General features: G+C 40.4%; 1 protein-coding gene across 1 annotated transcript in view; it reads left to right on the top strand.

Annotated features, from left to right (window-relative positions):
• The window catches only part of LOC138749857 (cation channel sperm-associated protein 2-like), a 39,570-nt gene that overhangs the window by 15,431 nt on the left and 7,560 nt on the right, over positions 1-16,579 (top strand). The window contains exons 5-9 of the mRNA XM_069911811.1: positions 32-204; positions 5,749-5,910; positions 7,143-7,267; positions 8,504-8,682; positions 12,643-12,742. Of these exons, the coding sequence (XP_069767912.1) occupies positions 32-204; positions 5,749-5,910; positions 7,143-7,267; positions 8,504-8,682; positions 12,643-12,742 (739 nt within the window). The remainder of the gene's footprint in view (positions 1-31; positions 205-5,748; positions 5,911-7,142; positions 7,268-8,503; positions 8,683-12,642; positions 12,743-16,579) is intronic.

Below are 16,579 nucleotides of genomic sequence, written 5' to 3'. Positions count from 1 at the left end.
TGACTACAAAACTATGTTTATACTTCCTCAGATGTCTCTCACAAACCTGGAGTAAAGTTCTCTGTTATAACGAGCACGTTGGTGATCATCGACTGGTGTATCCTTGCAGTTTTGATAAGTGAAATCATACTAAGGTGGCTTCACGATTTTGTAAAATTCTGGAGCAGCGGTTGGAACATCTTTGACTTGACAGTCATAATGATTGTAAGATAAACACATTATATCATTTAAAGGGAATTCTATTTCAATTATTTATCACTAATACTCAGGATTATGTCTTTAAATCTGTTCCCAATTTATTTGCAACAAAAACAGAAAATGGTCAGTTAGTGTCGGCGGAGAATGAAACAGAGAAAGGCTGATGACCTTTCATCAGAAAGACTGAACTCCCATTTCTTAGAATTTAGCCATATTCTTGACCTATGGACAGATATACATGGCAGTTGAATCATACTGAATTGAATGGTTCAATGGTCAACAAGTTCCAACAGGAACATAGTCTAGTTATTTATTCCGAACATTTCCTAAAACTATGTTCCATCTGCCTATTCTACCCATGAGTATGTACCGGATGTATAGGCTAATTGGGTGGCATGGACTTGTAGGCTGAAGTGGCCTGTTACCGTGCTGTATGTCTAAGTTAAAAATTAAAAGGTTGCCCACCCCTGAATCTCGAATACTTTTCTTTCATTGTCTTTGGAGCACAAGAAAATTAGAAATATATTGACTCAGATTTTATATATATATATATATATATATATATATATATCAATTCCAATTCTAAACCACGTTGTATTTCCTAATGTATATTTGGTTTGGCTTTTTAAAAGTAAAAATAAACTAACTAGGTTTCTCTCTCCTTGTATCTGCTTTCATTTCTATGCTGTAGTGGGTTTGGATAATTATTAATTGTTAAACAATCAATCAACAATAAAGTTGTCGTCCAAAAGATGTCTGCACTATTGATGCAGCAGGTTTTTTTGCACTATTTATTTTTCTATCCTTTTAAATGTATTATTTCTTTTCTCACTGTGGATTATGGTAATTTAGTATACCATTATTGTTGATGTATCTTATTTACCTATGTAACTGAAACATAAGAATTTTGATGCATCTGTTCATCATACTTATGTATCTGACAATCAACATATACGATCATAAGACTTTGGAGCAGAATTAGGCCATTCAGCCCATCGAGTCTTCTCTGCCATTCATATCATGGCTTTCAACCTTATTCTCCTGTCTTTTCCCATAATCTTTGACACCCTTACAAATCAAGAATCTATGAATCTTTGCTTTATATATACCCAAACATCACCTCCAAGGTTGTCTGTGGTCACAAATTCCACAGATTCAGCACTCTCTGGCTGAATAAACCTCTCCTCGCCGCTTTTATTCTGAGACTATCCCCCCAGTCCTCATCTCTCCCAACTACTTGAGACATCTTCTCTGCGTCTACTCTATCCAGCCCTTTTAATATTCATTGTTTCATAACATAAGAACATAACAAATAGGAGCAGGAATAGGTAATCCTTCCTGTCGAGCCTGCTCTGCTATTCAGCGAAATCATGGGTGATCTGATAATAGGCTCATTCCACCTACCTGCCTTTTCCCCATATTCTTTAATTCCCTTACTATGTAAAAATCTACCAACCTTGTTTTAAATATATTTACTGAGGCAGTGAATTCCCCAGATTCACTACCCTCTGGGTAAAATAGTTCCTCCTCATCCATATCCTAAATATACTACCCTAAATTTTGAGGCTATGTCCCATAGTTCTGATCTCCCCTGCCAATGGAACAACTTACCTAGCTCGATCTATGCCTTGCTTAATTTTTAATATTTCTATAAGATCCCCTCATTCTAAATTCCAGCAAGCCCAAGGCAACTCAATCTATCCTCATAAGCTAACCCCTTCATCTCTGGAATGATTGGGTTTTGATGCAATTCCCCTTGTACTGGCCCAGAGCTCCTTGTACATTAATTCTCTTATCCCTGGGATCATTCTTGTAAACCTTCTCCTTACTCTCTCCAATGCCAGCATATCTTTCTTTAGATATGGGGCCCAAAACTGCTCGCAATATTCCAAATGTAAACTTATCAACCCTTTGTTAAGCCTCATAATTATATATTTATCTTTATATTCTGGTCCTCTTATAAGGCATATGCCTTTCTTAGTAATGACTCAACCTGCAAGTTAACCTTCAGGGAATCCTGCAGCAGGACTCCTAAGTCTCTTTGGTCCTCTTCTTTCTGAATTCTCTGCCCATTTGGAACTTAGTCTACTTATTTACTCCTAACATTTCCTAAAGCTGTGTTCCATCTGCCATTTCTTTGCCCATTCTCCCAAATTCCAAGACCCTTTGTGGATTCCCTACTTCCACAATGCTCTTTGTCCCTCCACTTATCTTCATATCATCCACAAACATGGCCACAAAGCCATCAATTCCATCATCTAAATCATTTACATACAGGATGAAAAGTAGTGGACCCAACACCAACCCCTTTGGAACACCACTATTTACTGTCAGCCAGTCAGAAAAAGACCCCTTTATTCCCAGACTTTTCCTTTTGCCAGTCAGCCCGACTATAACCATGCTAATACCTTTAATGTAATACCATGGGCTCCTGCTTTGTTTAACAGCCTAATGTGTGGCACCTTGTCAAAATCCTGAAAAGTAAAGAACATCCACTGATACTCTTTTGTCTGTCTGCTCATTACTTCTTCCAACATCTATGTCAGGCAATACTTTCTCTGAAGAAACCGTGCTGACTTTGAGCCTATTTTCTCTTGTGGTTTCAAATATTCTGAAACCTCTTTGTCGACCACAGAAGTTCGGTTAACTGTCCAATAATTTCCTGTTGCCTCTCTCCTTTTTTAAAGAGTGGAGTGACATTTTGCAATTTTCCTGTCCTCTGGAACCATTCCTGACTCTAGCAATTCCTGAAAGATCACTACTAATGCATTCACAATCTCTTCTTCAGAACCCTGAGATGTAGTCTGTCTGAGCCAGATGACTTATCCATCTTCAGCTCGGCTCCTTCTCCTTGGTAGTATTGATTACACCCACTTCTGCCCGACTCTCTCGAATTTCTGGCATGTCACTGGTGTCATCCACAGAGAAAACTAATGCAAAATACCTATTCAGTTTCTCCACCTTTTTCTTGTTCCCTATGGCCACTTCTCTAGTTATTTTCCAGCAAATCAATGCTCACTCTTGCCTCACTTTTACTCTTTATAAATCTGCAAAAACTTTTGATTTCCATTTTTATATAATTAGCCAGATTACTTTCAAATGTAATATTTTCTCTCCTCATTGCTTATTTTTGTTGGTTTTTAAATGACACAATATGTTCTCACATCATATCAGTGTGGCCTCTCCCACACAAGAAAACAGCTTTTCTTCCAGTTGACTAACATACATACAGTACATTGTTTGCACTTCTTTTTCCCCTCACTTTGTTTTTTTTTCTGAACTTTATATCTTTGACATTTAAATTTAATTCTAGTCTCCCAATTACATCCTATTTTAGTCATATCTATTGTATTATTCCTGAGATGAATTGCAGTACCATAATGCATATCAAATGATTTGAAGAAATGAGTAACAGGGAAAAGTTAACAGGTTAGGACTTTATTCCCTAGAGCACAGAAGATTGATCAGAATCAGAATTTATTGTTATGAACAAGTCACGAAATTTAGCATTTGGTCGAACCATCTTACAATAGATTTTTTAAAATAGTTCATGAAAAATAAGGCAGTGTCTTTGGTTCATTGATTATTCATGAATCTGATGGCAGCAGGAAAGAAGTTATCCTTGTGCCACTGAGTGCTCATCTTTTGGCTCCTGTACCTTTTCCCCCTTATGGTAATTGAGTGAAGAGGGCATGGCTTGGGTGGTGGGGGCCTTTAGGTTAGAGGCTGCTTTTTTTTTAAAAGACACTGCTGCTTGTAGATGCCCTCCATAGAATGAAGTCTGTTGCCTGTGATGCTACAGGCTGAGTTAACAACCCTCTGGAGTTTTTTCTTATCCTGAGAGTTGGCACCTCTGTACTAGACAGTGATGCAACCAGCCAGAATGCTCTCCACAGTATACCTGTAGAAGTTTTTGAGAGTCTTCGGTGACATTCCAAATCTCCTCAAACACTTCACAAAGTAAAGCCGCCAGCGAGCCTTCTTCTGATTACATCGACATGGATTTGTACAAAATCATGATGGGTAGGTATAGAGAGAGTAATTGCAAGCAGGCTTTTTTCACTGAGGTGAGGACAGAAAAACTGTAAGTCATGGGTTGAGGTTGAAAAGGGAAATGTGTAAATGGAGCATTGGGGGAACTTCTGCATTCAGAGGGCGGTGGGAGTGTGGAACAAGCTGCAAGCTAAACTGGTTAATGCAGGCTCAATTTTGACATTTTAAAAAATTGGACAGGTACCTAGACAGGAGGAGTTTGGAGGGATATAATAAGGGTGCAGGTCAGTGAAATTAGGCGGAAAAATAGTTTGGCACAGACTAGAAGGGCCAAGGAGCCGGTTTCTGTGCTGTAGTGGTCTATGGTTATATGGTTCTATTCCAAAACCATATATAGTGTCAGTGCAGAGTACTGAGAGCAAGTTACGTAGCAGGATTGGAGTGGAGACACAGTAACTCAGAAGGGTATCACTCTACCCAATATTGCCAGATCAGATCAGATACTATTTAATATCATGTGGTAAAATGGAAATACAATATTACACACATTGACTTCAATTTGCCATAAGGCAGACAAAGATTCACCATTAGCTTTGCTCAGATTTCCTTACAGTCAGAGAAAGAGAAGCAAAAGAGAGTACCATCAGAGTCACTGAGTGTCCCGGGATTCACCTCCTGTGCTCCTGCAGCCTTTATGTTCACCCAAGATTCCAGTTCAGTTCAAACCATCTGCAACCCGAGCCCGGAGCCAAACCTCCAACATGATGAGGAAGCCTTCAGGGCCCAGGACCCTTCAGGAGCTCTTCTTGCCCATAGCACCCTCTCAAATCCAGGTTCCGATACCTGGTTCTCCAGCAGCCTGAAGCCTGGTGTGAGTTCTTTGACCTTTAGTCACCAGCATCTCAGAGCCTGTATGGGATCCTTGCCTGTAAGTCGGTGATGGAACACAATAGTGCATGAGGTGATCTTGCTGGCCCGCCTCCAACCCTGTAGCTCCTCTCTAACTCCTCCCCGTATGATTCCCAGGAAAGGCAGATAGACCTAGTCGCCTCTCTCCATACCAGCCTTGGATCCAGGCCAGCAGCATGTAAAGATGCATCTGACATTTTAGGTTATTAAAGCCTTTAATCACTCACTTCGAGCCTGCTTGTGGATAGAGATCGCGCTACAAAGCCTTCTTTTACTCCGGAACCATTTACTCATCTGGCTCCCCTCTGTTTAATTTAGCAAGTTTATCAAACCTAATAGTTTTAATTGAACATATGAAGATAATATTTTTCATTCAAATGATTGTTGTTTTAATTTTAATAGCAACCCACAGCTTGTATATGGAATTGGAGCTGAGGATCTCCTGGAACATTTGTAAGAAAGAAATTAGAAATGGAAGAATTTGGAATGAGACAAATTAGGGCACTAGAGCCAAGTCAATCAATCCTTGTGTGGTTTGAATGGATGGAGAAACAGAGCCAGGAAAGAACAGAAATTGGGATTTGGAGGCAAAAGCTTTTTCCTATGAAATAATTATCGTTCATTTTTTTTATTCTCTCGTGTAATCAGTCTATCCTTCCAGAAATTGTCAAGAAAGCTCAACTCCAAACCTACATTGATCTCCACTTTTTAAAAGTTTTTCGGATTTTCAGAGTTTTGCATTCCTTGAAGAGAATGAGAAGGTTTCATCAAGTCCGATTTCTTCTGTTGACTGTAACAAAAGCATTGAAGGTAACAATTTAGCAATTGCTTCTATTTAATTATAAATAAATTGAATGTCTATTTAAAATTCTACTACAAAGGAATACAAAGTAGTTATGTAATTTGGCCCAATGGTGACAAAGTGTGAACTTAATAAACCATATGCAATTTCTTTTGGAGATGATTGAGTGAATGCTAAATTTACATGCAAATCATTACTCTGCGCATGTAGCATTTCCACGATAGATTCAAATAACCACTATCACGATGGAAATTGATTATATACAACATCCTCAACCCAGGATCCATTAAAATATCACTGTTGGCAGTGACGTGTGATTGTAGCATGGAACATTTATCCACAGGGCCATTTCTATTGTAGGTCATTAACCCTTTCAGCTTGCAGATTTATTTAATACCTTCACTGAATTTTTCATTGAAATCAGTTCGATACAATGCAGATTACACTTGTTAACTTATTATGAGGATTGAACCATCTTGCAAGTGTCATTAAATTAAAGCAAGTACGAGATTTATCTTAAGAGTGTTACTGGTTGAAACATTGCAGACTTCTCAAAGAGAAGATCTTTATTGATTACAGTCCACCAATTCTGGGCAGTTGCAGAGAAAAATTCTCACCATATCCTCTGGGTGCTCTGGTTTCCTCCCACCATCCAAAAACATACAGGGTTTGTAGATTAATTGGGCTAATGGGCTAGAAGGGCCTGTTACCAGGCTGTACATCCAAATGTGAATAATTTAAAGTGTCTCCAGATTTATCCTCTTTGATCCATCTTCTTCCATCCGACCCTGCTTTTTCTCTTGCCTCTCTCTCCATTTGACAATCAATGACCCAATTCCCAGCGCCTTCTTCCCTTTCAGACGACCATCCTTTGCCCATCCCTGATTCACCAATCCCCTCCTAGCCCATCTTACCCTGTCCTTATTATACTGGTCATCTCCCCTGTTCACCTTCCAGTCCTGATGAAGGGTTCTGACCCACCATGTCAGCAATCCTTTTTTCTTCCGCTGACGCTGCTTCACCCACTGAGTTCCTTCAGCAGACTGTTTTTTTTACTTCATATTCCAGTCTCTTGTGTCACTCATAGTAATTTTGTTTCTTTGGTTACTAGTAACTCTAATTTTGCCAATTGTTCTTTGTTTTATTTATTTTCTTAATGAATATAATACTAAGGAAAAATACCATGGTTTACTTACTGTATGAGCAGGAAATTGGCATTAATGATTTTTATCTATTCTAGGCAATGACTTTTATCTTACTGATGGTGTTGATATTTGCCTATGCTTTTGCAATCGTTGGAGTTTCACTTTTTCAGAGCTACACAGAATCTAGTAATCCTGGACGGGTCTATAAATCAGCTTTTAGGTAAGTGTATTTTCAAAACTTACAAAAAATTGAATTCATTCAGGTTTTTTAAAAAAAATGTAACATGACCCATGCAGGATTTATCTCAACTTTTGAGGGAAACTTAACTCGAGATAAGATTTCATTGGTTAAGTCTAATTATGTTTTTCTTGAAACACAAGGATTTCTTCAAAATTTGAACCAAAAGCAGGTAAAACCTAGTGTCCTCGTCATTATGTGAATTAGTCGTAGTACACAATTCCATAAGCCCAAGCATAAAAGGGCTCTGCATATTTCTACTGATGATCTCAGCTCCACAAACAACTGACAACCTCAGAAGTTCCCACTTCGTACCTATGTCAGCTCGAAATGCTTTCAGGAAGATCAGCTGCCTTGCCATTCAGAGTGGGCGATCTTGTCTCTCTGACCCTCCGAATTGTAGTTGTTGGCTCCAGCTTTCCAGCTGTAACTAAATGTTGTAATGTATCTCTTCACGTGATGTTGCTTGGTTTGTTATCCTGTCTGCATATGATATGCATAGCATTCTTCTGAGAAACCACATCTCTGCTGCTTTGATTCTTTTTTCCATTGCTTGTAACAACAATGAAAATTATGACAAATTCACACCATTTCAACAGATATTCTGGGTTTTTTTTTCTTTTATTACCAGTCATCAGTACTCAAAATGCATTTTAGAATAAATCCCTTTAGAAAATATCGATCAGTCAAATCATTTCATTTTCACTTTTCATTACTGGAGAACTGAGGTTGCAGTAAATTTTTCTTCTTTCCAACTAACAGGCTGCAGCTCCTTATACACTAAAATCAATCAATTGTTCTCCAGAGGAGTGTAATTGAGAGTAAACATTTGTGTATACAGTTCTTTACACCTGCAAAATACATATCAAATCAGCCACTTTTTCCCAATAGTTTTTTTCCCCAGTGACACCTCAGTCAAATTGTGCTGGAATATTAATCTTGTTCCAGGAAGCTTTTGTTTGGTATTTTGGAATTTGTGGTTTTAATAATAGAATACAAATAGCTACAGTTTATAATAATAATGTTTATAATAACTGCAATCTATATGAGAGTAAAATATTCAGCTTCTAACTGTTTTAATTGATTAATTAAAGAATTAATGACATGAAAACTAAAAGGATCATTAATGATGTAAGAGAAGAAAACTGGTGCATGAAATGCACATTTTGCATTATTATATTATCTTGGAAAGTAATTCATTTAACTTATTTTTGGTAGTGATATCCTGCATACAATGCAGACCCTTTTTCAGTTATTTACCCTGGACCACTGGCATGCTTTGCTTCTTGATGTATGGGAAGTACAGGAAGTTGATAAAATTGCAACTGGCATCTATTTAATATTGTGGATCCTGATTGGTTCCTTCATATTCAGAAATATAATTGTAGGAATAATGGGTAAGCAAAAAATACTTTATTTAAATGTTAAGTATTACCATATTATATGGAAAAAGCCAATTTCCATCTTACTTTAGAGAGCAACAATTTTTCATTTTGGAAAATCACTCCTTGGTGTTCTCTGAATTGTCTGAATTTTATGTTCAGCAGCCTACATTGAAATAAGTATTCAAAAAGACTGAAAGATTTGCAACTTCAACACCTAAGAGTGCTTCACAGGAAATTGAGTACTTTTGAAGTATAGTTTTGTTAAAGGAAACACAGCAGTCAATTTCTATGCAGAAGGTTCCACAAATTGAACTATAATCATTCCAAATAATGTTTAAGGCTGTTATCTATCAAGGAACTTGGTATATCTTTTGATTGAAGTAGTTTGTGATCTTTTATTGCCATGTGATTAATGTTCGGCGTTTTAGCTAATCTCTCTCTTTCTCTTTGGCTTGGCTTCGCGGACGAAGATTTATGGAGGGGGTAAAATATTAAACTGACAGCCTGGGTTTTAATGGTCAAAATTCTGCAATGGAACCTACAACCTTCTACTAATGATATGAAAGCGTTGCCAACTGAGTCCTGACTTCCTGACTGTGGACAATGTCCCAATAGAAATCAGTCAAGGTTTCACCCACCACTGCAAAATTACTGCACCTAAATAATTAAACACAAAAAAATTCTTCACTTTAATGGAGCATTATAGAACTATGGTGATGGGAAAACAGACTCTCTTCTTCTGGAAAAGATAGCTAAAGGTAGATTCTAGAAACAAATAAGGAAGATCCTATGGGTGGGGTGTTTTTTTTCTACCTCACATAAGCAGTGCAATCAACCTTATCTGAAAACCTGACAAAACTGATCCAAACACCAACTATGGCACCTGTAGCCTCCACTGGTTCCAGTTGGTTCAACGAATCTCAACCTAGATATATGTGTGAAAATGACAATGGATTATTTAGCATTTGTAATCAAAGCTTTCATTCATACTGGACAGAAAGGCCTGTTACCAGGCTGCATCTCTAAATTAAAATTAAAATTCTGGAACAGAACCATGATGAGATCATTAAAGCAGTAAAGAAGTACTAGTCCTCAAAATAAGCCTCAACAATTGGTTGTAAATGAAAACTTTGAGCAAGATGATGGCCTGTTTGGGAACTTGCAGATATTGTAGCAATGGAAAACTTATACAATGTCTGCAGAGTGTAGGTCAACCTGTGGAATGACAGCCTAACATGCAAAACAACACCCACTTATTTTTCTGAGGATCCTTTCAAACATCTGCAAGATTGAAGGATAAACCACACCAGATGTTTAATCTACACGATATGAGTAACTGAAAACCTGTTTGGTTACCACACACTAGAATGTCTGTGCAGGATGCATGGTAAGAAAGCCCTCTACGGCGTAAGTGAGAATGTCTGTGCAGGATGCATGGTAAGAAAGCCCTCTACGGCGTAAGTGAGAATGTCTGTGCAGGATGCATGGTAAGAAAGCCCTCTACGGCGTAAGTGAGAATGTCTATGCAGGATGCATGGTAAGAAAGCCCTCTACGGCGTAAGTGAGAATGTCTGTGCAGGATGCATGGTAAGAAAGCCCTCTACGGCGTAAGTGAGAATGTCTGTGCAGGATGCATGGTAAGAAAGCCCTCTACGGCGTAAGTGAGAATGTCTGTGCAGGATGCATGGTAAGAAAGCCCTCTACGGCGTAAGTGAGAATGTCTGTGCAGGATGCATGGAAAGAAAGCCCTCTACGGCGTAAGTGAGAATGTCTGTGCAGGATGCATGGTAAGAAAGCCCTCTACGGCGTAAGTGAGAATGTCTGTGCAGGATGCATGGTAAGAAAGCCCTCTACGGCGTAAGTGAGAGTGTCTGTGCAGGATGCATGGTAAGAAAGCCCTCTACGGCGTAAGTGAGAGTGTCTGTGCAGGATGCATGGTAAGAAAGCCCTCTACGGCGTAAGTGAGAATGTCTGTGCAGGATGCATGGTAAGAAAGCCCTCTACGGCGTAAGTGAGAATGTCTGTGCAGGATGCATGGTAAGAAAGCCCTCTACGGCGTAAGTGAGAATGTCTGTGCAGGATGCATGGTAAGAAAGCCCTCTACGGCGTAAGTGAGAATGTCTGTGCAGGATGCATGGTAAGAAAGCCCTCTACGGCGTAAGTGAGAATGTCTGTGCAGGATGCATGGTAAGAAAGCCCTCTACGGCGTAAGTGAGAATGTCTGTGCAGGATGCATGGTAAGAAAGCCCTCTACGGCGTAAGTGAGAATGTCTGTGCAGGATGCATGGTAAGAAAGCCCTCTACGGCGTAAGTGAGAATGTCTGTGCAGGATGCATGGTAAGAAAGCCCTCTACGGCGTAAGTGAGAATGTCTGTGCAGGATGCATGGTAAGAAAGCCCTCTACGGCGTAAGTGAGAATGTCTGTGCAGGATGCATGGTAAGAAAGCCCTCTACGGCGTAAGTGAGAATGTCTGTGCAGGATGCATGGTAAGAAAGCCCTCTACGGCGTAAGTGAGAATGTCTGTGCAGGATGCATGGTAAGAAAGCCCTCTATGGCGTAAGTGAGAATGTCTGTGCAGGGTGCATGGTAAGAAAGCCCTCTACGGCGTAAGTGAGAATGTCTGTGCAGGATGCATGGTAAGAAAGCCCTCTACGGCGTAAGTGAGAAAGTTGCCATTATATAATGTGATTGTTACCCAAAGAAACATGAATTACTTGCACTTGTTGGTACTAGCAATTCCATATAACCTATCCGCAAAATCTTTATGTTATGCTGTAATAAATCGTGCCGAGTTCAACCATAGAGAAACATTCAAGAAAGACTGTCACACATGGCCATAACAGAATAAGAAGTTCATGAACTCCTGATTCACAACATGGGAATATCATGTACATATATATTCTTTTAATGTCTGTTAGAGGTACTTTGATAAAGAATCACTCTGAATTTGTCCCTGAAATGATCACATGGAGTTTTTTAATCCCTTGTATTATTCTCCCAGAGCCGTTTAACCAGAATCGTTCTGAATTTGTCCCTGAAATGATCACATGGAGTTTTTTAATCCCTTGTATTATTCTCCCAGAGCCGTTTAACCAGAATCGTTCTGAATTTGTCCCTGAAATGATCACATGGAGTTTTTTAATCCCTTGTATTATTCTCCCAGAGCCGTTTAACCAGAACCAAATTGAAGAAATTCGACTGGGCATTTCCAGTCAGGATCCACACTAGCTGTCAGTTTAGCTAATTGAAGTTGAAACCATCAGGTTCAGCCAACAAACTCTCGTTTGCCAGTTAGTCTCCATACCACTTTTTTTGCGCCTCATGAATGCCATTTAAATTCACATTATGTCATCAACTTCAGAGGAGGGCTTCAGACCTCTCAGGAGACCATTTCCACAGCTTCAGTTATGTTCAGAATGTATGCATCATTTTAAATACATATCAGTGGCAGGAGTAACTGAAATATTAAATTGAACTAGCATTTTAACATGCAATGTGTTCCAGTTACAGCGCCCACACAGAATTCAGTCAGAATGTGCACTTTGTGTTAGAAGTAGCTCTAAATCAATAGGAAAAGTATGTCGTCTACTGTTTAAAACAGGATTCGTTGTATATGAGTATTTCTGGGAAGGAAGCCACTTATTGTTCAGGAAGCATATTAGTCCAGACTGGGCAAGGGCAGCAGTTTTCCTTCCCTAATTAATGAACCAGATGTACATTTATGAGAATCTCTGTATGCACCATTTCTTGATAAATTTATTGAATTTAAATTCCCTAACTGCCATGATGCCCAATTGAAATCATGTCCCTGTATTTTCAGTTCAGACCTTTGCACTGGTAGTTCTGTTACATCACCATTGCATTACACAGTACCTCATAAACGTGATCAACGTGCCAGAATTTTTGGATTTCAAAATTAACAAACAATGCCTTATTGCAGTTACTAAATGTTTAAAATATTTTATCCACAGTAAGCAATTTTCAGACTATAAGGAAGGATCTGACAGCACAGGTTCAGCAGCTTGAAGACCAACGTGAAGCAGAGCATTTTAAACTACAGATTTTGCAGAGGTAGGAGTCAAGATTTTGTTATTGTCTACAATGTAGAAAAGACCCTTCTATCTACCCCAAGAGTTCTGATCAATGATTCTGGAGTTCATATTCCTTCCAATGCTGATTACAAACAGGCACTTGCAGAACTGCATGATGTGGCCAGTAAACAAGAGTTGGCGCACCCTGACACACTACAAATCAAAGTTGGTGACTTTAATCAGGCCCGTCTCAAGAAAACACTGCCCAATTGCTACCGGTACGTAGCCTGCTTTTCTCGAGTTCCAGCACACTTGATCGCTGCTACACCAAGATAAGGAAAGCCTGATATTATTTTCCAATACCACATTTTAACAAGTTGGATCACCTGGCTGTGCTCCCTCCACTTTCATCATTCATTCAGGTGCCTTGCTGTTCGGCATGGGTTATCATGTCTCTCCATCCGTCACAATCGCTGACCCTCCAAATTGTAGCTGTTGCCTCCCATCTTTGAGGTGAGACGGTAGTCGACGTTGAGTTCATCATTCTTTCTTTGGCTTGGCTTCGCGGACGAAGATTTATGGAGGGGGTAAATGTCCACGTCAGCTGCAGGCTCGTTTGTGGCTGACAAGTCCGATGCGGGACAAGCAGACACGGTTGCAGCGGTTGCAGGGGAAAATTGGTTGGTTGGGGTTGGGTGTTGGGTTTTTCCTCCTTTGCCTTTTGTCAGTGAGGTGGGCTCTGCGGTCTTCTTCAAAGGAGGTTGCTGCCCGCCGAACTGTGAGGCGCCAAGATACATGGTTTGAGGCGATATCAGCCCACTGGCGGTGGTCAATGTGGCAGGCACCAAGAGATTTCTTTAGGCAGTCCTTGTACCTTTTCTTTGGTGCACCTCTGTCACGGTGGCCAGTGGAGAGCTCACCATATAACACGATCTTGGGAAGGCGATGGTCCTCCATTCTGGAGATGTGAAGTGGTTTCTAGTTGCCTTCTTCAGTTGTGGTGTCCATACTGGATGAGTAAACCTGGCTATTGATCAGCAGATTTATTTGCCCAGAGTTTTTAGTTTTACAACCATAAATTCCAATTTGTAGAATCTGCTTGTAAAAGCCATCCACCATCTGCAATCCCGGATTGGGAGGCTGAACAGGTACTACACTTTACCCAAGGGTGACCCATCGGAAGGAAAGAGCACCTTACACTTTCTTTTGCTGAGCAATTACACACCACTGACACTGCATCCACCATCATAGAGAGACTAAAAAGAGAGGCTCCAGAGATCAGGACAGCCAGAAGGTGGACATGAGAAGCTGAAGAACAGTTGTAAGACTGCCTTGAGTCAGTGGATTGGGAATTGTTCAGGAACTCAGCTGTAGATCTGAATGATTACACCGGGGCTGTCACTGAATTTATAAAAACAGCTGTGGATGAGTGTGTCTTCCCCCACTCCCCCTCCTCCCCAAATTGTTCAGGGTTTTTCCCAGCCAGAAGACCTGGATGACCAATGAAATCCCGAACCTACTGAGAGCCAGATCACAGGCATTCAAGTCCGGAGCAGGTACGACTTTCGAAAAGTTATCTCTTGGTCGAAGTGAAGATTCCGGATGAGAGTAGAAACAACGAAGGATACCTATCAGCTGGGACAGGGCATAAATGACATAACCTGCTACAAAACCAAATAAAGTGCAGTAGGAGATGGCACTTCAGAACAAGGAAGAACCAAAGTCCCCTGATGATCCTCTACTGTCAGTATTAGATGATGATGTTGGAGTGCTCTCAATTAGACCTGACAGACCAGAAGTCAAGATTAACAGGCTTTAATCCTATAAACTTCAGGCATATCTTACATACTGTTGGCACAATTCCAAGGCAGTACTGAGGGAGGTGATTGGGCGGTACTGCCTTTATTAGGAATGCTGAGGGTGAGGAGCTACAGTTTCAGGGACGGGTCAATGCATATATTAGTGTTCCACCAGAGATGTGCAGGGTGCTTTCAAGAGAGTGAATCCAAGGAAAGCAATCAATCTTGACTGATAACCAGCCCAGTACTGAAAACCTGTGCTGACCAACTTGCTTGTGCATTCACAGATATCTTCAATATCTCACTCTGGCAGGGCATGGTACCCATTTGTTTCAAACAGGCCCAAATCGTACCTGTGCCCAAGAAGAGTGTGGTAACCTGCCTAAATGGCTACTGACCAGTGGCACTCACATCCACAGTGAAGTGTTTTGAGAGGCTGGTATTGAAGCATATCAGCTCCTGTTTGAGTGGTGAAATGGATCTGTTCCAATTTGCCTACCCCAGTGACAGATGCCATCTCACTGGCTCTACACAAAGCCCTGGAACACCTGGACAGCAAAGACGTGTACATCAGGATGCTCTATATCAAATGCAGTTTGGCATTCAACACCATCATCCCCTCAAAACTATTGCAGACTTGGGCTCCAATACCCACTGTGTAATTGGATCCTAGATTTCCTCACCTCCAGATCACAATCAGTGAAGATTAGCAAGAACATCTCCAATCTCCATCAGTACCACAGTTCTTAGCCATCTGCTTTATTCACTTTATACCTATAACTGTGTAGCTCACTAACACCATCTACAAATTTTGTGACGATACCACGATAATGGGTTTTATAAAAAGGGGCAATGAGTCAGCATACGGGAGAGAGATTAGAAACCTTCCACTCTGTCTTGGGTAAACTTATACCTCTCATTTTGTTCATTTTAGATTGGTCACAGTGTTTGAACTACTGAAAGAAAATAGACACACACACCGAGAGCAGTTCAGTTTATACAAATGTTTATTACTAATTTAAAAGCTGATTTCACACTACAATATGCAAGCCTTTTCCAACTATACTTATCAACGCTTGGACTGGTCCCAACTGCCAAAGCGAGGCAACAACTGCACACTTGTAGTAGGTTGTCAGGGCGCCGGTAGCAGCTTCTCCACCTCCCCCAACCGGGACGTTGCTCGGACTCTGGCTGTTCTTCTTTCTTGACAAGGGGTGTTCCCACCCCTCGGAGAGTCTAAACTTCAGCAGCAGGACCACAGGCTTATATACCCCAAAAACAATTAATCATGCGCCTAATCCTTCTAATATTTGTCAGTCAAAATCAAAACTGAACTTTATATTCTACAATTTAGAAGATTAATTATTATGGAACCAGGATGTTATGATTTCCTGGTTTATCTCGTAGATACAAAGACTTATTAAAACTTCTCGAGCAAGACAGGTTGTGACCAATTCGTCAATTTCAGAGTGTTCCATTTGACAACTGCTTTCCCTGGGCCTCACAGTGGAATTCCATTTCAAAGTGTATTTTTAGATAAGTCCCCATGGCTGAGTTTAATTACATCTGCTAGTTCTGAAAGTAAGGTGACCTGCGTGTGGACCCAGTGTCGTCAGTTCCACATAAGCAAAAAGCATCTGGGTACATGGTTTTAATCCTCCATTACACACTCAATGTCACAAGACCAAGGAGCTCATTGTTGACTTTAGGAAGAACAAGCCAAAGGTGTACGATCCAATGATCATTGAGGTTATGAGAGGTGGAGAAGGTGAGCAAATTTAAATTCCTGTGAGTCATTATCTCTGAGGATCTTTCCTGAACCCAACACACAAATGTCATTGTGAAGAAAGTGCGTCAGTGCCTCTACTTCCTCAAGTGTCTGTGGTGGTTTGGTATGACATCTCAAACCTTGACAAATCTCTACAAATGTGTAGTAGAAACTGTGCTGACCGACTGCATCATGGCCTGATATGGGGGCACCAATACCTCTGAGTGGGAAGCCCTGCAAAAGGTAGTAGACACAGTCCAGTATATCACAGGTAAAACCTTCCCACCATCGAGAAAGTCTATGGGGTACG

This window comes from Narcine bancroftii, chromosome 14, assembly GCF_036971445.1.
Source record: "Narcine bancroftii isolate sNarBan1 chromosome 14, sNarBan1.hap1, whole genome shotgun sequence".
NCBI classification, from domain to species: Eukaryota; Metazoa; Chordata; class Chondrichthyes; order Torpediniformes; family Narcinidae; genus Narcine; species Narcine bancroftii.
Note: the sequence above shows the minus strand (reverse complement) of the source record. Positions and strands in the feature narration are given on the sequence as shown.